Source organism: Vitis vinifera, chromosome 12, assembly GCF_030704535.1.
Source record: "Vitis vinifera cultivar Pinot Noir 40024 chromosome 12, ASM3070453v1".
Lineage (NCBI taxonomy): Eukaryota > Viridiplantae > Streptophyta > Magnoliopsida > Vitales > Vitaceae > Vitis > Vitis vinifera.
This window is the reverse complement of record NC_081816.1, coordinates 20,171,471-20,193,191: the sequence shown is the minus strand read 5'-3', so window position 1 is coordinate 20,193,191 and position 21,721 is coordinate 20,171,471. Positions and strand designations below refer to the sequence as shown.

At 35.5% G+C, this 21,721-nt stretch overlaps 1 protein-coding gene and 1 pseudogene across 2 annotated transcripts; both read right to left on the bottom strand.

The window, feature by feature from the left end:
• Positions 1–523: 523 nt before the first annotated feature.
• LOC100242971 (kinetochore protein NUF2 homolog) lies at positions 524–10,715 on the bottom strand. Of its 2 annotated transcripts, none has more exons than XM_019223256.2 (11): positions 10,314–10,715; positions 9,932–10,150; positions 8,191–8,281; positions 7,917–8,096; positions 7,323–7,412; positions 4,457–4,564; positions 2,428–2,481; positions 1,864–1,978; positions 1,633–1,790; positions 1,440–1,571; positions 524–971 (listed from the first exon to the last, which is right to left on the bottom strand). In XM_019223256.2, the coding sequence occupies exons 1-11, from the start codon at positions 10,472–10,474 to the stop codon at positions 882–884; spliced, it is 1,398 nt and encodes a 465-aa protein (XP_019078801.1). In that variant the 5' UTR covers positions 10,475–10,715; the 3' UTR covers positions 524–881. The 2 variants fall into 2 exon arrangements, with proteins under 2 accessions (XP_019078801.1, XP_002269064.1); XM_002269028.4 differs by having other exon boundaries at positions 1,440–1,535; positions 10,314–10,694.
• A 1,754-nt stretch (positions 10,716–12,469) lies between these two features.
• Positions 12,470–19,186, bottom strand: LOC100246341 (cocosin 1-like; annotated as a pseudogene).
• Positions 19,187–21,721: the final 2,535 nt, after the last annotated feature.

Sequence of the window (21,721 nt, the reverse complement as noted above, 5' to 3'; positions counted from 1 at the left end):
ACATTTTTTATTTGCATTAAAATATTTTCATAAAAATGTTTCTTTTCTAATAAAAGTGTTATCAATAAAAACCCGATAGGTTAAAAAACCCTTACAAAATTTAGTCCCAAACAAACCTTAAAACTATGTTTAATTTCCAAAAAAATTGAGGAAAAATGAAAGGAAAAAAGGAAAAAAGGAAAAAGGGGAAAAAAAATAAAATCAATAAATTATTATGATATATTACTTCATGTTCAATTCGATTATTTTACCTCAAAGTTAAATAACTTAAAAATATATAAGTTTTCAATTAATTTTAATTATATTTGATTTTCTTTCATACTTTTTATAACAAAACCAAATATGAAAAAATCAAATTGTCAAACATTCTTTTTCTTTTCTTTATGCTTTCCACGAACCAAACATAATCAAAATGAACAGAGCTATCGACTTGGTGCTCTAGCTTGGCTTGCTTGCATCCTAACGAGACTAAACAAGCCAAACTCAAAATTGAAAATCTAGATTTAGTAACACAAAGTGCAGCTAAACCAAGGCTCAAGAACAGTTTAGATAGACTTGGCACAATCATATTAACATAACCCTCAAGAAACTAATACTATATTTCTATCAAGGAAGAACTTGATCCAAGTCAAACCAACTTAACCTTGAACAGCCCTAATGCTAACACTTCATCTAACCAATTACACCCATATAAAGATACATGCCAGCAAACATCAATTTACATTACAACCCTAAGGGAAAAGCCAACTTCACATCTGCACCCAAGGCAAGACTGGGCTGATTGCTCACTTTTGTTGTGCTACAAAAGAGAGGGAGATATGAGTCTAAAAGGATGGTGCATGCGTCAGCCAGTCAATTAACTCAAAAATGAGTGACTTGGGTTAGTTGGATCTGCCCATATCTTGATCAACTTCTGGCTCCACTTGGATCCTTGGCAGCAAGACCCCAATAGAGTTTGCATATTGGTGGAACTACATACATGTACACACAAGATTGGGAATTGTCTTTGTTCTCATATTTATGAAACTATCTTCAAACATCAAACAAGTATGTATTTATAAACCAAAAGAAGTGTCAAGAGATAAGAGGAAAGTTGTATGCAAGGAAGGACTAGGGGATCTTCCATCATATGAAACCATGGAAGTAAGGATTATAAGGAGCCCAAAAACCCCTATATAGAAAATGACGCAGTATTGTGAAGAGTAGAGATAGTCCCTAATAAATCTCAAGGAGGACAACAGTAGTCAAAATATTTGTCTGGTTTCCTTGGTCCCATTCCAAGAGCATATTGAACGGTGTTTATGTGTGTTTCAAACTTTGGTAAAATTTAAATTTTATCTCTGGGTCTTGGTGCTGGTCGAGTCAAGCACGAAGTCAGAATTTCAGTTACTTCATAGTTTCACAAACATAACAAAGAAAGGATATCAATGGAAGTGTACCTCTTTCACAATCTCTTCACCCTTGCGGGTCAACTTTTGCTGTTTAGCTGCTCCAGATTCTTTTACTGAATTAATCTTTAAAGTTGTAGCATCAACCTGAAAATTGAAAGGCAAGAAGAAAAACACAGATGTCTAACAATTTCAGGTAAAGATGATTTGAATCAGGGTAAGAATCATACTGCAAGAACAGTACCTCTGCTGCCTCAGCTTCAACCTTCCTCTGCCTTGCTTCTAACTCACGCCTTTTTGATTCCACTGCCAACTTGACATTATTTAATTCTTTAGCAGCCTCCTCACACTTAAAATTTCGTTCTTTTTCTAACTGCTTTCTTAGTTCATCTAACTGTTCCACTGAGAAAAGAAGTGTTATAAGTTCTAGCTGAATTATGGACAATGACCCATGGTAGCCCAAATGAAACAGTACCTTTTCTTTGTCGTTCAAGAAGTTTGGCCTCAAAAGACTTATCCAAGACTCCCTCTTCACTCAGCTTAGTTTTTAGAACCTTGAGATCTTTTTCTATGGCTTTGGCAGAGTTCACCTGTTACAGGGGCCAATCTTAATAACACATCTTTGATAATGATCACAGGAAATGGAGATAGGCATGCACAAACTTTTCTCAGGAAGAAAACCTTGGTGAATGCAAGTAGACTATCAGCACACCTGAATATATTATTGAAACTCTCCAGTCTATCGTACCATTTTGAACAATAGCAAAGAGTAATGATGTTGGCCCAAGAAGTTCCTTGGTTAACATTAACTCTGAATGCCAGTTCAAGGGCACCATATCGCTGACAGTGGATCTGATTTCTTTCATTAAGAGATTTCTTCTCCTAGGGCCATCAGGAACATTAAATCTGAACTCTGTTTCAAGGGCACCATATTGCCCACAGAGGATTTGATTTCTTTCATTAAGAAGTTTCTTTTCATATGGCCATCAAACCAAACCATGCATTGTAGAAAGGAAGACCAGCTAAGATTCAAGCTAACCTGTTCTTGTATAGCCTGCATTTGCGCAAAATGCTTGGACATTTTCTTGCCAGCCTGAGAAACACAAAGAATAAAAGCAGCATCAATAACCTTTTTGACTAGAATTCAATACAGAGGAATTTTTGTATATATTTGTGTGTAAGCATTCATGCATGCATGTTGTCTCAATTTTTTTTATTTTTCTTCCAAGTTTCACCAGTAAGTAATACAAAAGATTTTGAACACCTAGTTTCTTGAGAAAAATCGAGTTGAAAATTGATATTTAGGAAGCAGTTTGTTCCAAAAGATTTATCTAAAAACACATGAAAAGGATTCAGATACTATAAAAGCTTCAAAAAGACAAAGGCAGTCTTTAGAGCTTTTGAACAAGGAACTTAGTATATGATGGGATGTAGATGGTCCAGAGGCAAAGTTTTAACAGTCTGGAGGAAGATGCTCACCATGCTGTTTCTTTAAGATAATATTGTTCAGGGTAAGGTAGTGTTGCTTTTGGAGCACAGGTGAACTTAATGGGCATGTTAACCTTCAATGAGTAGAAATGTAAACTTTATATCTTGAAACCCATAAGAGAGATTTTATGATAGAAGATTCAGAAAACCTGCCCTTGAATAATCCTTAGTAGGCTTAGAGAAGGATTATTGTTCAGATTCATTAGCAAAGTATTAGCACAGAGACACATGCATATGGTGACTCCATATCAATCACCTTCGGATTTCTCAGGGTAGGCTTGTAAGCAGCTGAATGCAGAATCATTGATCTTAATAGGGTTGTGACAATTCCTTCTTTTGGAAACCTAGGTTGTCCAATTATGTTGGGTTCACCTGGCTAGGCAGGAATTTCCTTCTAATGAGTTTGTTGAGTTGGTCTTATGGGTATGTAGGCATATGCTCCAGCCTTTTCCTTTTTCCTTGTTTGGTTTGAAGAGTAGCCCATCATTAATAGTACTTCCTCCTTCAAATAAAAGGTTTCAAGTTTCCTATTCTCTTATTTAGAAAGTAAACAAATGGGCAAATGGTTTCAACATCCACCAGAAGTATGCAGCATTCACAATTTAGCCATCAATCAATAAGAAAAAAAAAAAACTCGTAAAAAATAAAATAAAATAAACTTATCTTATTCCCCAACTGCATAGAATTTGGTAACTTGTCCATCACATTAGTACTGAAACGGTTTTCCAAAATTCAAATTCTAGATGTTCTTAAGCGGAATACACTTCCTACTTTTGGATATTAATGGAAGTTGATAACTAAAATACTATTTTGTTATATAATAATTGAAGTTCAATGCGCCTCATCATCATACAAGGGGATTCAATTCATGGAAGTTCAGGGAAATTAATGGAATCTTAAAGAATATTTGTCCAATACCATATTTCCAATTTTATGTACAAGAATTCAGAGATCTCAAAGATATCAACCAAATGAGTATTCTAATAGTATCAACATTATGGCTAAACACATTAAGGCAATAAGACACCTTTTATCAAGCAAACCTACATTGACATGTACACTGTAGAAAGTTTAGGCCATGTTTGGTAACTGTTTTAAAACATAATTTTCTATTTTCCAAAAAAAAATAGAAAAATATGTTTGGTAACCAAAAAATAAGAAATGGTTTTCTATTCTTAAAAACAGAAATGATGGTGTTTTCAGATAATATCTTTTAATTATTTAAGTTGTCTTCACTTATTTTCTTAAGGTTATTTAAAAAAATAATTATACAAATATAGAGAATGATTAAAAATAAAACACTGTATATAAAAGTTATTTTTAAAATATATTTAAAAACATAGAAAAAAAGGTTAAAAATATTTCAAATACCTAAGCAGACATTTAATTCTACAAAATATCATATAATAGTTTTTAAAAATTGTTCAAAAACTGTTTTTAAAAAATAGTTACCAAACAGGACCTTAGAGTGCATTACAAATAAATAAACAAAACTAGCAAAATATATGAGCTCTTTTCTCCAAGATGCAAGGTAGATAAAAGACAGTAAAAGGTTAACATATTATTTTATAGTGAAGTACCTTTGTGTAGACCTCAACAATGGCAGACTTCTCCTGAAAAGATTGCATTGCTGATCTTTCTGCATTCTTTGCCTCAACTCGAACAGATTTTTTCTCCTCTAAAGTCCTCTTTAAGCAAAAAAAGTGGTAAACCATTGAAGTGTGATTGAGGAAAAAGAAACTACTGAAAACAATAGAAACAACAAACAAAAAGAAAATCCATGGTTTGACAATTAATTGAAGCTAAAAGACATTCTCTGAGTCTGATCAAAAAAAGAAAAAATAAAAATAAAAGACAATCTCTGAGCAACATAATAGCAAAAAGTTAAAGACATCACTCAAACAGAAAAGAATGATAATGAAAAGGAATGATATAATAGGCCCCTTCTTTAGAAACCAGAAATACATGAGATCAAGGATCATAGCCACTGCCACATGATTGAAAAGGGAAATATATCGCTTTTTCATACTTCTCCATGAAGCCTATGTAACAAAATAACTCCAATTTCAGTATTTCGCTTATTTTTTTTTTTTTTTTTTTTATTCTTTTGCCATTTCAATCACACTGACACATGAATGTTGGGAACTACTTCAGGCACAACAGCCAAACTTATGCTGGAATTAGTTCTGTTTTGTTTTGTCTGGAGGTCTCAGTTGTATACTTCAAACTAGTATTGGACCAACATCATCTTTGATCTTCTCATGTGCCAGGGTATATAATAGGTATTACATTTGATATTAAGTATTGCTCTCATCGATCCAGAACTTGAGTTGATACTTCTTTGAAGATTAGCATTCAAAGATGCTAATTGATGGCCATCTCTGATCCACAGAACCCATGTTCATCTTCCTGAGTCATTGACTCATTGTTCCTCCAACCGCATTCTTCAATTTTATCATGTTGCATATTCTCCCCTTTTAGGGAGCTTCAATTTCATTTGTCCCACCCCAAATTGATAAAAAAGATTAGAGAAATAGGAGGGATTGAGAGGAGACACGTAATAAGTTTTTCAACATTCCTTTCCCTCTCAACTATTAAAACAGATAGCATATAGACCCTCTTCTTAATGAACTTGTTAATCATCTTAGTTTTTAGCATTGGAAAAAGGAGGAAGTAAATTTTTTTTTTTTGATAAGTAAAAGCAATTGTATAAAGAAAGCCTAAAGTACACCTAACAGTATACACGGAGTATACAAGGCAACTAGGCCAAAGGGAGAGAAAAAACAAAAAAAACCCTTACTTACAACCCAACCAATCAATGAAATCGAAAATGGACCATGAAGCACAATTTACATGCACCCCAACCCAATCTGAGAACATGTACAAAAAAGAGCGTAAAATAGCTTGATCCACTAATTCAGAATCTTCAAAGATTCTTCTATTTCTTTCCTTCCATAATGTCCAAAATAAGTATAGAGGGGCTGCATTCCATGCCTTTTTTCTTTTCTTTCCAACAAAAGTGCCGTTCCACCCAAGAATGGTTTCCTTGATAGAATTGGGCAAAACCCAATTGCCACCAAACAGAGCAAAAATAAGGTGCCAAATCATAGTTGCCTTGAGGCAATGAATAAGCACATGATTAGCTGATTCTTCATCCGCTTTACACAAATAGCACCTACTTGGTAAGGCCCAACCCCTCCTTTTTAATTGATCCATAGTTAGAATTCTTCCCCAGATAGCCTCCCAAGCAAAAAAACTGACTCTCTTTGGAACCCAAGGATTCCAAACTAATCTTAAAGGGAACTCTCTACCAATGCAAGGAGCTAGGGAAGAGAAGAAAGATTTAACCGTAAAGATATCTTTCTTTGAGACCCTCCAATACATGACATCCTCAATCCCCCTTCTAAGCACATGGCCATGTAACCTTCTGAAAAAAGTTTCCACCTCTTCCATCTCCCAATCATTGTTGAATCTTGTGAAAACAGGGTTCCAACAACCCAAATTCCCGGACTGATCCCATAACTGAGCTACCCAATTGCAAGCTGACATCATACAACTGCTTGGGTTATTGACTTTTTCTTCTTTTTATGGGTGGTTTCTTCATTTTTATGAAGAAATTTAATACCACTATTTAGAAGGGTAGGTGATGCAGCCTAGTCCATTAAGAGTTTTGGCAGCAGCAGGAATCCCTGCAGCATGTCTGTAGACCCCAAGCAAGTCCACAATGTCCTTAAAAAATTTATTGTTTTCTAGTATTCCTCTTAATTTTTTGATTTCTATTTTTTAGTTTTTCATCTTTTACACTATTTATCCTCTTTAAATTTTCCATTTAGTTTTAGATAATTAAGCTTACTACAATTAGGATTATTTGCTACTAATTTTGGATTGGGAGGATTAAGAACATTTCATAAAAGATTTATCAATATTTTATTCCTACATCTGTTTTTATTTAGTAACATGAATTGCATTAACTTTTTCCATGTTCTCCTTCTCTTACTTTTGTCTATTGTTGCAATAGATAGTAGATTCTCCACTTGATATGGCAACATCATAGGACATGGGCTCTTAAGCTCCTAAAAAATCATACATAAAAGGTTAATTAATAGGAACTAGATAATATATACATTTAACATATTTCGCTAAGGGACATTGCAAAATTATCCTTTGTATACCTAAGTTTTATCCCCAGTTTTAGCATTACATTGTACAACATTCTCAATAACACAGTAAAGGTTAGTGATATAGTCGTGCAAGGCATTGTATTTTTTTTATTTACACATGCATGTTGGAGATCATCTTTAACTTGTAGCTGAAAATACCTCAAATACAAAAGTTCACGAACCTTATATAAGGATATCATACAACCAACAGCAGTGAATTAACAATAGTATAATACAAATTTGTATGTTATAACTTTCTAAATAAATTTAGTGAAATCAAGAGAACCTGTAGTTTATCTGGTGATTGTACAATTTTCGAACGTAGATTGGCATTTTCTTGGACACTTTGTACAAGGGCAAACTCCGCACTAGAAATCTGAGCAAAAGGAAAAACAAAAGAGAAATATAATAACAACAGTAAATGGTTCAATTTAAAAAAAAAGAAAGAAAGAAAACCAATAACTGAACTTCAGGGTGAACCTAGCAAAGAAATTTTAAGCAAAAACATGGTAATAGCACCCTTCTAAAAGAACATCATAGTTGAAATGCACAAGAGAAAAGCCCCAAAAAAAACTGAATTGAATACACAATTTGTTCACTGAGTTGATATATGATAATAGTCTGTGAACGCAAAAAAGTGGCCTCCAAAAATTAAGCAACGGATATCACAACAGGAAGAAACTTCCAAATGTTGTGAAAGTAGACACGAAACTTCACAAATGATGATGCTGATAAAATTTTGGTAAATGATAAAAAAGGAGAACTCTATACCTTAAGGAAATTACAAATTTGAGATGAGACGTAAAATCTATAATCTTTAATTGGAGCTTATTCAATTGAGTCAAAGAGAAATAATAAGTGCTATGTGTCAAAACCTGACCTTCTCATCCATTTCTGCAACCTTCTCCTTCATTTTTCGGAAAGATGTTCTCAATGACATCTGCTGATTGTTGAGGCTTGGAATGGCCTGACGCAAATCTTTAACCTTTACCTCTATCTCTTGAACAAGAGGCATCGCTCTTTCTCTCGCTTCATTGTAGTCTGTAATCTCTGCATCCAACTGCAAGGCATATGCATAACTTCAAAATGAATATTTGATAAAAACTAATGCTTGCATTCAAAGTATTTCTCTGTTCTTTTTTCAGGAGAGATACCTGGGAAATTCTATCTTCCAACAGCTTTCGCTCTTCATCTAGAAGATTTGATTCCTCTACAATTGGTCTTAGTTCATTCATTTTTGAATCTCTGAGGGTGGGAGAATCAATGAAGAATAAAATGAAGCTTGAATAATTATAGAACAAAAAAATATGTTTTGTGCATAGTAAAATCATGAATCTATGTTGTGTGAGTAATAAAATCATGAGTTTGTATTTGTATCCTTAAAAGTAATACAATAAGACCATCATTATAAGTCAACCTAGAAATCATTTTTGTTTCCTTCATGAGATTCTGCATCTAAAAATGTAGTCACCAATTCAGAGTCACACAGAGAAATTTATGTCATTTAAAAGACCCTAACATTTCATTAGCACAATTCATTTTTCCATATATTTGTTCATTGGAAATCTTCCTTATTCAAAACTAGAAGAATACTCCATATATGAGGGTTGGAATTGTACTCTATTTTTATAATGTAAGATTGGTATCTCTCTAGATCAATTGGTATGTAAATCAAATGTAAAGTTAGGGCTCCAAAGTACGAAAAAGGAAACAAAAAACAAACTACACCTAGAAGATTGTTGGACTGACCACTACAAATGGATATGAAAAATCATTTAAATTGGTAGTTAAGATTGAATTTGAGTTGATGAGAAATGTTGTGGTTTGGAGCAAGGTTGGTTATATAAGTGCAATATCAATGGCATCATATAATATTTGGAATAACCACAGCAGATCTATCAATTAAATGGGAACCATTTAGGTTGAACAGCCAGCCCCATCAAATCAATTTATCTGTTACTCTATTGAGTGAAGCAGATATAAGCACCTAAGAATTTTTTTATAGGCAAATTTTTGTCCCCATTGGGATTTGAACCCTAAACCATCCACAAAGAGATTAGGGACTGGGTGGTGGGCAGGTGGTGAGTTATATTTCCTTGTTAGGGAAACAAACCTTTTCTGCCATTTTCTAGACAGTCAAGATACACTTACAAAACTAAATGCCACCTATTAAAACTAAGTAATATATACTGGTAGTTCCCACTTCCCACAAAAAGTTTAAGATGAAACGGTAAATAGTTCCCGGCACTTTCTAAGCACATTGTGAAGTGTCGAAACCCCTTTTATGAGCATGTGTTGCCTAATACCTCGATGCCAACAAGACAATGACACTGATGGATCACCCACTGTCACTACACCGAAACCAAATGACTTGTTGGTAGTGGAAATAAAAATGGGTTTTTTCATAAAGCTTTTCATTTTCAACAATGAAATTGTTCAATTTTTGGATCACTTAAAACCGATAAGAGTGCATGAATTTTTAAAATATTTTTAATACTTTCTAACACTGACCTATTTTATGACAGACTGAAAAAATTTGTAAGCATCACTTCTATTTTTCTTTCTTCAAAAAGTCAAGAATTCTTATTTTCACCACCCCACATTATGTATCTTTTTCTTTCTTTCTTTCTTTCTTTCTTTCTTTTTCCTTTTTATTTTTCAGTTGTTGACAAAATCTCAAGAACTGCTTCAACAAACCTTCACCTATAATTCTAACGCAAGTAACCCACACAATTATGCATGCAAGCCCAGACTTACTCTCATTTTCCCAAATACAGAACTCCCATTTCTTTTTTTCAAGTTTCATCGGGAACCAAACAGCCAAAAACTCAAAATAAAAATAAAAATTCTATTAAAATAAATCAGTAAAAATCAAAATTGAAATGTGCAACATACTTGTGAAGAAAGAAATTCAGTATAGTGCCGAGAAACTTCTCGGTCCTGTCCCTATCGGGGCGTATGAGATCTTTGAGGGTAAACTTCCAAGGGCAATCCAGCGAAGCCACAAGCTCCTTAATCTTGCTGTACAAATTCATGATACGAACAGAATCACGGTGCCAATCTGGGTTCTCGAGCCGCTCCAAGGCGGCAAATTCGACTTGCCCAGGATCTTCCCTACAGAAACCACCACAAAACCCAGAAAGACAAAATTTTCAGAAACCCAGATAGCAAAGAAGGGTTCAGAGACCCTAGAAAAGCATAGCAGAGCGAAGGTCGCTAAAGGGTGTTTTTGGAATCTTAGAAAAGAGAAAAACGGAAGAGAGGAAAAGGGTAGTACTGGAGAGAGTCGAGGTGAATGAGGAGCCTGGTGTAGAGATCGGAGACGAAATCGGGGTTGGGATTGATGAGATCCTCATCGTAGACCGTTGCAATTTTGGACTCGTTAAGGATTGCTATAATTTCTGAGCGTGGAATCATTGGGTATTCGAATTTCGACATTGTTGCTTGGGAGATCAACTTGAAATGTATCAGAGAGACAAGAGTGAAGTTTGATTGCTCTTCAGCGAAACAAAAGAGATAGAAGAGATGGAAAGAGATAGAGAGAGATTTCCCGCTCTAAAGGGTGGATTTTGATTTTAGTGAAACCGCTACAAAATATGGCGGTTTCTTAAGAGATTGCTAAATAATAAGTTCCCATTTGATTATCGTTAGTCAATATGACATAATGTTTTTAAGCAACGAGACCCACCTCAAGAACCGCCTTGAGTGGAATTGACGAGTTTTTACCAATAATACTCTTTTTTTTTTTTTTTTTTTAAAATGACATTTACATTATAAAATTATAGTTGATAATTATAATTTTAAATTTTAAAAAAATAATAAAAAAATACAATCATCAATTACGAATTTAAATTTAAGTTTAAGCGATGATTTCGGTTTAAACTTGATTTTTGAGTCTTAATTACTAATTACAGTTTTAAGTTTAAATTTAATTGACTAGTTTTTATCAATAATACTCTTAAAAAAATATCATCAACTTTATAAAACTATAATTCGTAACTATAATTTTGAATTTTATTTTCAAATAATCAAAATCGTAATCATAAATTATGGTTTTAAATTTAAACTTAAAATCATAGCCAACTATGGTTTTGAATTTGATTTTAAAGCCCTAAACATAGTTTTAAATTTAAATTTAAATTCAAATTTGTGGTCATTGATTACGATTTTGAACTTGTCTTAAAACATTTATATATATATGAAATTATATTGTTTCATTTAAAATATTTAAGTTTAATTTTTATTTTTTATTAATATGTAAATGATTAATAAACTTATGTGATTATTTTAATATATATATATATATATATGATTTTAAATAGTAGACATTTTTAATTTCATATAAAAATATTTTTGTTTAATTTTATTGTAAAAAATTAGCATTATGCCAATTTTTTTATAAGTTTTTGTATAAAACTTATTTTTTGTTAGTTTTTGTTTATAAGCCACCCCCGTATTACCCTTCCTTTACCTTTTTATTTTTGAAATGATCTTACATTTGATTAATTTTTCACCAAAGAAACTAAAAACTTGTGTGGACGAAGTAATGAATGTTATGAAATATGTTGAAGAAGAAGGTTGGAGGAAGGTTCTTTAACCTAATACAAGTTATTGAATTAAGTTGCATTGATTGCGAGACGGTAAAGGTGTCATCGATGATAGAATGGGTTTTTTTCAAGTACTTGTCTTTTTCTGTCCTTAATGAGAAGAGTTTGAAATTTAAATAAATGAGTTAAGATGTGTAATTTAAGATTTTTTTTTTCAATGTGAGATGAGTTTAAGATTGGTTTGGATATTACATTATCCTGATCCCATTATATAAAATTAATTTTATTTAATTTTTATAATATATATATATATATATATATATATATATATATATGTAAAATAATAAAAAATTACTTTTTAATAAAATAAGTTATAAAAATTATAATATTTTAATTATTTATAAAATATATTTATTTTAATGTAATTAAAAATTTTAAAAATAATTTTTTTTTAAAAAGGCTTTAAAATTGTTTTTAAAAAATTAAATGGGGTTGGACAAGGGGTATAGAAAATTCTCATACCCACCCTCCCTCGTATAGTTTAATTTTTGTAATGGGATGAAATTAAAATTATTTTGAACAAATGAAATGGGGTTGAGATCGTGGGAGACCCATCCCAAATTGGGCCCTTACCATCCCTAGTAAGATAGCCTAAATTACTCATAACGTTGATCAGTCTAAATTCTCCATATATTCACCAACAAAAAACATGAAGCAATCAACTAGTCATTGGAGTATACGTAGGGACTAAATGGGTCATAAACTCAGACATCATAAACACCAAAATTTTGCACATTCATCCTATGTACGATCATTACAATTATTTCATGTGTCATCCATGTGCCATATCATGAAAAATTTTGTAATCAATACAACAACATGCAGCTTTTGATTAAATAATGGAAGAACTTATTCTCAGATGATTAATCAATAGTACTTGTACAACATATTCTATGCATCCACTGCATAAATATGAGATTTAACTGGAGATTCTTGGGAGTACAATTATCATTATTATTTTAGCCCTCTAAATCCTGAAAGCAAATGATGATAGCTCCAAGAGAGCCATTGATATGTAGTCTAGTTCTTTGGAGGAATAAGAATGGTGCTGTTTTTGGTCTTTGACATGAAAAGTTGCTTAAACTCTGGAGCCACATTGAGAGCAGCTTGTATAACTTGTGGGGATAATGCTCCCAATACTGAAGTCTTCCCAGTAAGTTCACCAAATACAGACCTGCGGGCAACAGGAAATAAGGCAATTAAGAAATAGCAAATATCTGTAAAATCACAAGTTGGTCAATAAAAGTTTGTAAAAGCAATGAAATTTGGTCCTTTCAGTGTAGAATGGAAAGGAAGCCATTCTTACTGTGTAGATGTTGTAATGGAGAAACACTCCATTCCTTCACCATCTGCAATGGCGGAAGCCACAAAGAACCTTGGCACAACGCACATGTGACCAGCCTTCATTTTCGTGTCCAAGGCACGCTCACCATTGATACAGATAGAAAAACTGAAAAGTGAAACTCTGCTCTCACAAAAAGTGAGAAGCTAGAGGCTAAGGAAGATCTATTTATAGCATCAGTATTACACACAAAAGTTGTTATAACAGCTGTAAATTAAATAACAAATTGTGTAACAGAATTATCTTCTAAAAGCTTCCTTTATCTTCTAAAACTTCTTCCTTGTAACTGCCTATTACAACGTCTGGTTTATCATCCCCCCTCAAGCTGAAGGGTCTAGGCACAAGACATAGATGAGACCGTAGTGACAAGAACCGAGAGCTTGTGAGATGCTTCGTGAGAATATCAGCGGGCTGGTCTGTACTTGGAATATATTGCAGCTGTAACTTATTATGAAGAACTTGATCCCGAATAAAATGGAGGTCAATTTCAATGTGTTTCGTCCTAGCATGGAAGACTGGATTCTTGGCCATATAATAAGCACTGATGTTATCATAATAAAGAGTAGGAATCGAAGTTATAGAAATGCACAACTCACTCAGCAAAGCTTGTGTCCAAATAATCTCTGCAGTGGCAATGGCAAGTCCTCGGTACTCAGACTCAGCACTACTCCGAGAGACAACCTTCTGCTTTGAAGCTGTCCAGGAGACTAGATTATTGCCAAGATAAACAAGGTAGCCACTTGAGCTTCTTCGGTCATCAGGTTGTGCGCCCCAGTAAGCATCTGTATAGGCTTGAACTGTAAAGTGAGCGGATGGTTGAAGGAGCAGACCATGAGTAGTTGTGCCTTTTAAATACCTCAAAATACGCTTGACAGAATACCAATGAGTGGAAGTAGGTCGGTGCATGAATTGGCAGGCTTTGTTTACTGAAAAAGCTATATCCGGTCGAGTTAAGGTTGCATATTGAAGAGCCCCGACTACACTTCTGTACATAGTGACATCGTCCATAAGATCTCCATCAAACTGAGAGAGAGACAAGCCCACAGTGCCTGGCGTTGCAGCAGCTTTGCTATCAAGCATGGAAGTCCTCTGTAGAAGATCTGTAATATATTTGCTTTGACTGAGATGCATAGATCCACCATCATAGGTCACTTCAATTCCTAGAAAATAGGACAATTGGCCCAGATAGCGTAAAGCAAACAGAGAATGAAGTTTGTGTATCAGCTGCTGAGTGAGGACAGGAAAACTTCCTGTAACAATTATGTCATCGACATAAACTAGGACAATGAGAGTAGAGTGTGTTCCAAAGTGAACAAACATAGAACTATCTATTCTTGAAGAATTGAATCCCCAGGACAACAGAGCAGAGCTTAGCTTGGTAAACCAAGCTCGGGGTGACTGTTTCAGACCGTAGAGAGCTTTCTTTAGTTTACAAACTTTGTTTGGGTGGTTCGGATGAAGAAAACCAGGAGGTTGGGCCATATAAACCTGCTCAACAAGGTCACCATTGAGAAAGGCATTCTGAACATCAAGCTGCCTAAGCTCCCATCTGTAACTCAGAGCTATAGTCAACACAATTCGTATCGTTGCTGCTTTCACAACGGGACTAAAAGTTTCAAAATAATCCAAACCAAAAGTCTGATTGAAGCCTCTTGCAACGAGACGCGCTTTGTATCTGTCAACACTTCCATCCGGCTTGTATTTAAGTTTATAAACCCACTTACAGCCGATGATGTTCACATCTTTTGGTGGATCAACTAAGTCCCAGGTCTGATTTTTATGTAGAGCTGCTATTTCTGTTTGCATCGCCTCTGCCCAATTAGGATCTTTGATAGCTTGCTTCAAGGTTGTTGGCTCAGATATCTTGAAGGCTGCAAGATTGAAAATGTGCTTTCTTTTCGTAATTCCACTCATAGACCTCGTAGTTACTCGTGGTGGAGGAACAACAACTTGCTGTTGAGCAGGAAGAGTAACCTCAGCTTCAAGAACCGGCTCGCGTAAAGACCGAGTAGTTGGTGTATCTGTAGGAGGAGTGGGATGAGTAAGAGCACTCGTGAGATTAGGAGAGGCCATTGAATGATTGCTGCCATGGAAGCTCAAAGTGGAAGGATTAGAAGAGACAATAATTGTAGGAATAACAGACTCGTCTGAAGCATCTTTGGATGGTGAAGATGATATGTTTTGAGCAAAGGGAAAATGTGTTTCATCAAAAACAACATGTGGTGACACATAAACTCGCCCAGTCAGATTATCAAGGCACAAATACCCTTTGTGATGCAAACTGTAGCCAAGAAAGACACACTTAAGAGATCGAGATTGCAACTTATGATTGTTATATGGCCGAATAAAAGGGTAGCACAGACAGCCAAACACTCGAAGAAACTTATAATCTGGATTTCGTTTGAACAGGGCAAAGTAAGGAGAGTCATTCCGCAGGACTTTGCTAGGCATTCGGTTGATGAGAAATGTACCTGTCTGGAAGGCATAGCTCTAGAACTTTAATGGCAAACCAGCATGAGCTAATAGGGCTAACCTAGTCTCAACAACATGCCTATGCTTTCGTTCAACTCTCCCATTTTGGGATGAGTTGTAAGGACATGAAAAACGATGTAATATACCAGATTCTTGAAGAAAAGACATGAAAGATCTGAATTCACCACCATTATCAGATTGTAAGCACTTAATTTTAGCATCAAATTGATTCTCTACTTGAAGCTTAAACTGTTTGAAAATAGGAAGGGCTTGGTCTTTTGATTGAAGAAGATAAAGCCATGTGTACCGAGAATAGTCATCCACAAACAAAATAAAATACTTTGCACCAGAAGTAGACGTGATAGAGGCAGGTCCCCATATGTCAGTGTAAACAAGTTCAAGAGGCTTAGATGCATGAAAAGAAGAGAGATGAGTGGGTAATCTATGACTTTTAGCTAGCTGACAAGAAGAGCAAACAGTAGCTTTATATTTCCCACAAGAAACATTACAATTATGCATTATTCTAGTCACAATGTCAGTGGCAGCATGACCTAACCTATGATGCCATAACTCCCTCTTATTTTCGATAGTACTACACTGAAAAGTAGAATCATTAGTAATACCAACATAAGAAGTCTTCCTGTTGCTTATTACTGGGAATTTATAAAGGCCATTCTCAAGTTTGCCTTGAGCAAGCACCCTCTTCGTATGAAGATCCTTCACAAAGAAACCATTGGAGTGGAATTCAATTAAAGCATTATTATCCGAGCAAAACTTAGCCACACTAATTAAGTTTGCAGAGATAAAGGGAACATGAAACACCTTTTTGAGCTGAAAGGAGTGTGGATTAGAGAATAAACGGGTGAAACCAGTATTGGAAATGGTTAAGTGCTTACCATTACCAATTGTAACTTTATCTGCCCCAGTGTAAGGTGTAGCATTGGTTAAATTTGCCACGTTTTGAGTGAGATGATGACTTGCTCCATAGTCAAGGTACCAATTATCATCTGCAAGATTGTTAGAAGAAGCAACCATAGCAGGCATAGAATTTGAATTACCAGAATTTGAAACACCAGCAGTATTGTTCTGAGTGCTTTGAAAGGTGATGTCAAATCTGTGATAACAGACCTGAACTGTGTGGCCAAACTTTCCACATAACTGGCATTGAGGTCTTTCAGACGAGCTGGAGTTTTGTCTGCCACTCTGTCCATATCTACCTCCACGACCACGACCTCTGAAGTTACTATTAGTCATCATGAAGTTGGGTCCACGACCTCCATTATATTTCTTTCCACCTCCTCTGTTATTAGAAGAAGAGGCATAATTGGCCGACATAGCCGGAAGTTGTTCAATCGAGCCTTGTTGCTCAAGACGCTGTTCAAAAGCTAAAAGCATACTATGTACTGTCTCAAGAGAGATCTTATCTTCTCTAATGTTAATAGCAGTAACAACAGCGTTATAATCGGATCCAAGACCACCAAGAAGATTCATAATTTGGTCTTGTTCAGAAACAGGTTCTCCAATGGCTGCTAAGCTATCTGCAGCTCCTTTGACTTTCATTATGTAATCTATCATAGACATCGAGCCCTTCTTTGTTGATTGAAACTCAAGTCTGAGTTGCATTATTCTTGCTCTCGAACAAGATGAAAAGATTTTCTCTAAGGCATTCCAAGCAGAGTGAGAAGAATTATGACCTATAATTTGTGCCATAATACCTGGTGTGAGTGATGAATAGATCCAGCTGAGGATTGTTCGATCTTGTCTCCTCCAAGCAACGAAGGCGGGATTGATCTCTCCTGGACGAAGTTCTTTCTCTGGACAAACAGAAGTTCCATCGATGAAATCTTCAAAACCATTGGCAAAAATTACATTATCAATCTGAGATCGCCACAAGATATAATTTGTCCGATCGAGTTTCATAGGTAGAGAGTAATTGAGCATCTGATAAGAAGGAATGGACGCCATTGACGAAGATTGCGCAGATCCAGAAGACGATGAGCTCTGAGAAGCAGTGGAAGACATGATTGGATCGGAAGAAAAGGAGAAGAAACGGAGAGAAAAAAAAAATTTATGCTCTGATACCAAGATAGAAAAACTGAAAAGTGAAACTCTGCTGTCACAAAAAGTGAGAAGCTAGAGGCTAAGGAAGATCTATTTATAGCATCAGTATTACACACAAAAGCTGTTATAACAGCTGTAAATTGAATAACAAATTGTGTAACAGAATTATCTTCTAAAAGCTTCCTTTGTCTTCTAAAACTTCTTCCTTGTAACTGCCTATTACAACGTCTGGTTTATCAGATACCAACAACTTGAATTCTTCCACTCCCTTTTGTAACATAAATTGCTTGAACTGATGAATCCGCAGCATACATTGGTGAGGACATGGCATTGGCATGCAGTTTTAAGCGGGTGGCACTGAGCCCAACTTGTCCAAGGAAGGGAAACTTCATCTCAGTCAGTGCGGTAAGTGATCCAGCATTTTTGACGTCGATATTAGGTAATGCAGCATCAACATCGTACATAATTTTATCAGTGCTATTGTTCTCACATGGCTGGGGCATTTTTTGGCCTTCGTCTAGCTTAATTATCAAAACACTAGTCTGGCTTTTTGCAAGCTTTTTTGCTTCTTCGTTGTTGATATTATAGGCTCTAGAGTTAAATATAGTGGAAAATCCTCCGAGGATTCCTTGAGTTCCGGTTAATAGGAAGTATGTGAACTCTCCAGGAAGATAGGCATTAGAAGTTTCACCCAGGAATACGATATCGAGTTCTGAGTCTCCTTGATTGTACCACCATTAGACTACTCCAGAGGGCACCGGAATGGTATCTCCTTTTTTGAGTTTCAGCACCACTTCTTCTGATGCTTTGGGGAATACCATCCCAACTATTCCACAGGTTCCTGCATGTGGACAAACTATATTGTGAATAAACTAAGTTTTGTAAAGTGAGCAAGCACTTCATTCTTGATGGAGACAATATTAAAGATATATGACAACATGCTATTTAATATTAGAGAAACATTTAAGAAAGTTGTTTGAAGTGTTGGAATTAAGGATTTAGCAATCTCATCTAAAAACCAATTGGTTGTTCGCAAGATTAAGCTAATCTTTTTAATTTACGTGGTTCAATGTTACACTCATCGTGAGCTTAATCATCTAGAAGTATACAATTCGGACTAGAGTTGTCCCAAACAACGCACCCATCTTGGGGCCTTGACTCATTGCTTATAGTAATGCTCAATCATCTTTGACCTTACACATTCAAAAACCATTTTTTTTCCTTAGGGAGCTGATTTGTTGCATACCTAATACTAGCTAGATTAATAAGAGATAAAAGCTTGTGTATGCACAAACCTTGAAGAACATAACCGATTTTGTTGCAATCAGCATAGTGAGGCGGGCCAAAGCCACGAGGCTGCAGCACAAGCCTTCCACCACCAACCTTTGCCTCCTTCAGCAACTCAAATTCAGTACTTGACCAACTGTAATATGATCCGCCTTCTCCTTCAAAAACCTTTTGTGCAAACTTGGGTGATAAGTTCGACTCCATTGGGTATATGTCTGTATATTTCTTCCAACAAAGCAAATTAATTAAGAACAAAAGTATCTTCAGTCAGCCCTGAGGAGAGAGATATGAAAATCATCAGGATAAATCAAGCTCAGGTAGATCTGAAAAGGGTGTGCTTAGCTTTAATCAAAGAAAAGGGAAAATGATGTAGGGCAGGTGTGGGACAAGCCCACAAAAGTTTCGCTAGTCAATACGGGATTAATTTCACTCATCTTCACTCATGAATGAAGTTTTGATTAAATATATCTCTCCTTTGTTATCTCTCTCATTTTAGGGGGAAGAAAGGTGAAAATAATAAATGAAAAGGGTAAAAATGTATTTGATAAAATTTTAAATTAATCAAGAACTCGGCGCATTTAACCCTAAACCTTAGGAAAGATTAACGGAATTGACCGAAATGAATAATATATATTACTCGCTTAGAAATGATAAGATGGAGAAATCAATAAAAGATCAATGAGAGGCCAACAGCCATATATCAAAATTCACTTAAGGAGAGAGAGTACCTTGATTTTATGAGAAAACAATAGAAAGAAATCTGAAGGTTAATATGGAAGAGATAGAAAGGCTGAGGCATATGACTACAAGGAAGATTACAGGAGTATATATAGAGTTGAGAAAGAGGTTGAATGGTGGTGCTGCCCATCTTCTAGGTATGATCATTTTTCCACGTTTAACATACATTATCTTATTATTTTATTCAATTTATACACGCAACATTATTGTTCACAGATGTCCTTATCTTATCTTCTGATAAAGGAAACTCTGATAAAGGAAACTCCAACTCAGCCAGCTGCAGCTGATAATGCAATCTGCCTCTCCATAGCCAGCTGATAACGCAATCTTCCTCTCCATATTTGTACTGTGGAAAATCAGCCAGCTGATAACGCAATCTGCCTCTCCATATTTGTAATGTGGAAAATCAAGGCTGGAAGGAAATCATACTTACCTATTCTGTGTAATATTCCATTTTCTGTGTAAAGAAAGTATGTATTGTTTATTTTTATTCTTTAGAAAACAATCAGTAAAGTGTGGTGAAATTCAACCTTTCAAAAATAGTTTCTGTTCTTCATGGTATCAGAGCCGGTTAACCTAAAACAATCCAAAGCTTCCATGGCAAACCCAGAAAATGTTCTTAGCATTCAGGCTTTTCATCAATGCTCAAGCCTCGTCTCCATCAAACTGAATATGTCCAATCTCCTTTTGTGGCGCTCACAAGTTCTTCCTCTTGTGCGAAGCCTTGGATTAATCCATCATCTCTCTGAAAATAGACACGCATCAAAGGAGACAATGGGTACTGAAACAAAGGAGACCCATGATTAGTCAATCGAGACATGGTCTCACAATGATGGTCTACTTACCTCCTGGCTTCTTGGACTCATGACAGAAGAAGTGATGCTTTTGTTGGATGGAACAGAGACTGCCTATGATGTCTGGAACTCTCTAGGAGAAAAACTCCTTCCAATGACGAAAGAGAAGGAAGTACAATTGACCAACAGACTCCGAGGGGTAAAGAAAGGCACAAGGTCCCTTGATGAATATCTAAGAGAGTTTAAAGGCATTTGTGATGCATTAGCTGCAGTTAGAAAACCAGTAAGTGACCTAGACAAAGTTTTTCAACTAGCTCAAGGTCTCGGAACTAAATACATGGATTTTCGGGTGGCCATGTTATCAAAGCCACCGTATCCTTCTTACAATCAATTTGTTCTGGCTCTACAAGGGCATGAACAAATGATTATGACAGAAAATGAAGAGAACAAGGAGTCAATAAACCATGAACAAGCCTATTTTACCCAACGAGGAAGAGGAAGAAATCGAGGAGGAAGATTTCTTTCTAGAGGTCGTGGCTTCACTCAAGCAGGACGATTCAATAACAATGCTACCAGTGACCAAAGGCAGAATGTTTATTCCAGCACCAGAAATCCAAGAAATAGCTTCAACAACCAGTTTCCACCACAACAGATCAGCACCAGAAATCCAAGAAATAGCTTCAACAACCAGTTTCCACCACAACAGAAACTTCAAAAATCTGAAGGTACTCTTATTTGTCAAATTTGTAGTAAAGCTAACCATTCAGCTTTGGATTGCTGGAACAGATTTGACTATTTGTATCAATCAGAAGAGATTCCTCAAGCTTTGGCTGCTATGGCTCTACATGAAGAAGAAAAGGATCCTAATTTTTATGTGGACTCTGGAGCAACAGCCCATATAACAAATGACCCAGGTAAGATGTCCCAAGTAATTCCATATAAAGGGCATGATGCAATTTTTGTTGGAAATGGAGAAGCTTTAAGAATCTCACATATTGGTGAAGCCAGACTAAAAACTAAACATAGAGATCTAAAGCTTAAAAAATTATTGGTTGTTCCGGAAATTAAGAAAAATTTGTTATCCATTGGACAACTTACCTCTGATAACGCATGCTCCATAGAATTCTCATCAACTGGTTTTGTCACTAAGGATCAACTTCAGCAAGTGCTAGCCAGAGGAACTAAGAAGGGAGGTCTCTATGCATTGGAGGAAAATGTGATTCAAGCTATGACTGTTACTAGGTCTAGCAAGGCATCATCAGAAGTGTGGCATCAACGCATGGGGCATCCGCAAACAAAATCTATAAAGCTTCTGCTAGATAAGAAATTCATTGAGGTATCCAGTTGGATGAAATTAGCAACGGTATGTGTTAGTTGTCAGTTA